The sequence below is a fragment of the Acyrthosiphon pisum genome, unplaced genomic scaffold, assembly GCF_005508785.2.
Source record: "Acyrthosiphon pisum isolate AL4f unplaced genomic scaffold, pea_aphid_22Mar2018_4r6ur Scaffold_20883;HRSCAF=22412, whole genome shotgun sequence".
Lineage (NCBI taxonomy): Eukaryota > Metazoa > Arthropoda > Insecta > Hemiptera > Aphididae > Acyrthosiphon > Acyrthosiphon pisum.
In genome coordinates, this window is record NW_021770288.1 from 4783 (window position 1) to 8084 (window position 3302).

Consider the following 3302-nt stretch of genomic DNA (forward strand, 5'->3'; position numbering starts at 1 on the left):
CACTTAAAACCCATGTAAAATGTGAGTTGCATAGTGTCTGATCCGCTGATTTTAATGATATCTTTTAAAAGGTTTTAAGTTGCGGGGTTCCACCGGAAAATGGTCCTTTTTCCTCGGGCGGCATGCCGGCGAAATAGAAATTGCGGTGTTCGCGCGTTCTAGTGAACGTCGGGAGCAACTGGTTTACGTGTTCCGCTGGAATAATACATAGTCACTGCGCGAGAGCGCGTCGCGGTAGTAGGTACATATTTGATAATGACTCGTAACGAGAGTGCGCCACAGAATTGGGGCGTTCGATTTTGTCTCGTTACAGTATACAAATAATTTAGAACATAGAAGTCATTATGCAATGAAATATTTTGAATTGTATTCCTAAAGAGGCCGTTCCGGTAGAAGTGAAAAATATCCAACGCTCAAGAGATGGCGTTATGTGCCGTATGCCGCCGTCGCGGTAAGCCGTAACCACGCCCATCGTCTACGCGACAAAGTTTGCGCGTCGTAATCGCGGAGCGGTAGGGATGCGCAAACCGATGTCAAGATCGATATATCGCTATATCGATATATCGATTTTTACAATATCGATAATCGATAATATTCCTCTAAAATCAACGATATATCGATATTGTTATCAATATTGTTCTTATCAAAATTGTTATCATAAATATAATTTTATCATCAATTATAATAATTTAATTGTAACCAAAATTATTTAATATTTTTATAATGATTTTATGCTAATTAGTAAGTACACGTGTTAATTACACAAATTTTAAAACAGTAAGTATAATATGTTCTTTACATTAATATATTTTAATCTAACCTAGGTAATGACTGTAAGAAAAGTAATTTGCTGAGTTTACTTCCAGTTAGTCGGTTCCTTGTTTGACTAATGGTCGCTCCAGCTTTGCTGAATAGTCTCTCTGAGGGTACTGATGTACCCGGTATTATTAAGAATTTCTGTGCAAGTTTATACAGTTTTGGAAACACAGTTTTAGTGTTTTCCCACTCGTCCAAAGGATTTTCATTCAATCCAATAACGCTTTGACGTAAGTAACTCTTAAGTTCTTCTCTTGATGTTGTCATGTGCGTCCTTTTATTTTTGTGTTCTTGCTCAAGTGTTCTATGCAAGCCCCACAAGTCAAAATGTCTACTTTCTCGGGCTGCTACAACTGTTTCAGTCGGACATATTATTTGATCATCACAATTGGTGTCTTTATCCATCATTCTTACTACCTCATCTTGGGCTCTTGAATTAGACATTGGATTTTTGAAGTGCATATCTTTAAATCTAGGATCTAATATAGTGCATATTGGTTGTATAACTAATTGATCCAACCATTCAAATCTGTAGTCCAACTCTTCAATTATTTTCGTTTTTAAATTTTTAGCAATGGCAAAAGTAGGGGCTTGTTTAATAATTTAATTTCTTGTAGAGAATGTTATAGGCATAACCTTGCTTGACATCACGAACTTTTCTGTGGACAACTCTCTAGTTAATTGCTCAAGAGGTCGCAATAAAGAACAGATATCTTCAATACACCGAAGCTCTGAACTGGTAACCATGTCTGGTATGTCTCTGGTTTTAACACTTTCAGCTAACAGAACTTGTGAAAAATTACTAGCTAGCAGTATAAATCTCTCTATCATATAAAATGAACTATTCCATCTGGTTCTGACGTCAAGAATAGGTTTGAGGAATTGACCATCTTTTTTACCTGATAAATAGATAAATATTATTATGTAACTATGTAAGGTATGTTTTATTATAAGGCAAATTATAAAACAGTTACCTTCTACTCTTTGACTGTTTCTAAGCATATCACAGGACTTAGTGCTTTTTTTAAAATATTTTAAAATCTCCCGAACTTTAAATAGTAATACTGGTACTCCACCACTTTTAACACCTGTGTTGCTAATCTCTTGTGTTGTGTCAATGGCCTTTTCAACTACAAGATTTATTGTGTGGGCAACACATGGTATATGTTTTTTAGCAACCAAATTCCTCAACTATAGCCTTTTTCATATTAGCTCCACTGTCTGTAACTACGGCTACGACTTTTTCAGCTTCTATTCCCCAACTTTGTAACGTTTCAATTAAAGTATGCCCAATATAAATTGCTGTATGGCTTTCAAACAGTTCAACAGTACCAATATTTTCTATAATTATTAATAAAATAATAAAATAAGTTTAAAGTTTTAAGTTTAAGTTTAAAACTATGTAAATAATAAAGTATATTACGTGTTTTTAATTTTCCATCTTGGATTAAATGTGTAGTTATGCCGAGGAAACTTCTCATTTGCATTGTTTCTGTCCAGACATCTGTTGTGATAGAATCAAAAGAGACTTTTGAAAGTTCCTCACGGAAATTACTAGCCATAACAGTATACAAATCATCAATTCGACGGGCAATTGTATCTCGACCAGGTGGTTTATACAAAGGACAAATAGTTTGCAACATATTTTTAAATCCTTCATTCTCTATTGTTTTGAATGGTACATTGTCTTTCACAAAATAATGTATAATACTGTCGGTGATTTTTTTTGCTTTTGTTCCACCTAACCAATTAAATAAGTTAAAACATGCGGTTAGTATATTTAAAACTAGTAGAGATTTACATTTTAATTTTTAATAGTTTATTTACTTACTTTCTAAAGATTTTATATTACCAAACATTTCAGGTAAACTTATCTGTGCTTGTGGAACTGAATAATTTAAAATTGAACTTCCCGATGAAAATAATGTTGTTTCTTTTGATGTACTTGGTGTCTACAATTTTTTTTTAATTAAAATGTATTACTAAACCTGGATCACCGCATACTCTCATTCATAAGTTAATTTTCCTGTATTTCTGTTATTACAATATTATCACTATATGTACTTACTAAATGCTGTTCTCTTGATTCTGGATCATCAATATCAATTTCAGTTTCCGTTTCAATTTCAGTCAATGTAGTTTGTAATTTGTTTTCAGGTGTTTGGATGTGTTTGGATGCCTTTACATGAGTGAAATAATGAGCCCTCAAATTACCTACTCCACCATTTGGCGTTTTATATATTTTTCGTTCTGATATATTTTATACTAAGTCTCATATTCGTTGTAATTATTTTGAATTTGATTAGATTTTCATATTATAATTATAATAAATTATAATATGTCACGCCACCACCAACTATAATGGCTAATGTGCCTTTAAGGCGCCTAATGTCGCCTGCCAATGTAAAGCCTTCCTTCAACGAATTGCTAAATTTTTAATAATATATATATTTAAGTTAAAGTTTTTGTTTTAATGTTTAAGTTTT

General features: G+C 32.9%; 1 protein-coding gene across 1 annotated transcript; it reads right to left on the reverse strand.

The window, feature by feature from the left end:
- Positions 1-810: 810 nt before the first annotated feature.
- LOC100574480 (zinc finger BED domain-containing protein 4-like) lies at positions 811-1818 on the reverse strand. The gene is made up of 3 exons (XM_016801582.1): positions 1791-1818; positions 1458-1715; positions 811-1358 (listed from the first exon to the last, which is right to left on the reverse strand). The coding sequence occupies exons 1-3, from the start codon at positions 1816-1818 to the stop codon at positions 811-813; spliced, it is 834 nt and encodes a 277-aa protein (XP_016657071.1).
- Positions 1819-3302: the final 1484 nt, after the last annotated feature.

Excerpts from the sequence above, each read along its gene's own strand:
- LOC100574480 (XM_016801582.1), bottom strand. The coding sequence starts at position 1,818 with ATGCTTAGAAACAGTCAAAGAGTAGAAG. Across the intron at positions 1,716-1,790 it reads AAACAGTCAAAGAGTAGAAG|GTAAAAAAGATGGTCAATTC; the intron begins GTAACTGTTTTA and ends TCTATTTATCAG. Across the intron at positions 1,359-1,457 it reads AGAAAAGTTCGTGATGTCAA|AGTTGGACTACAGATTTGAA; the intron begins GCAAGGTTATGC and ends AAATAATTGAAG.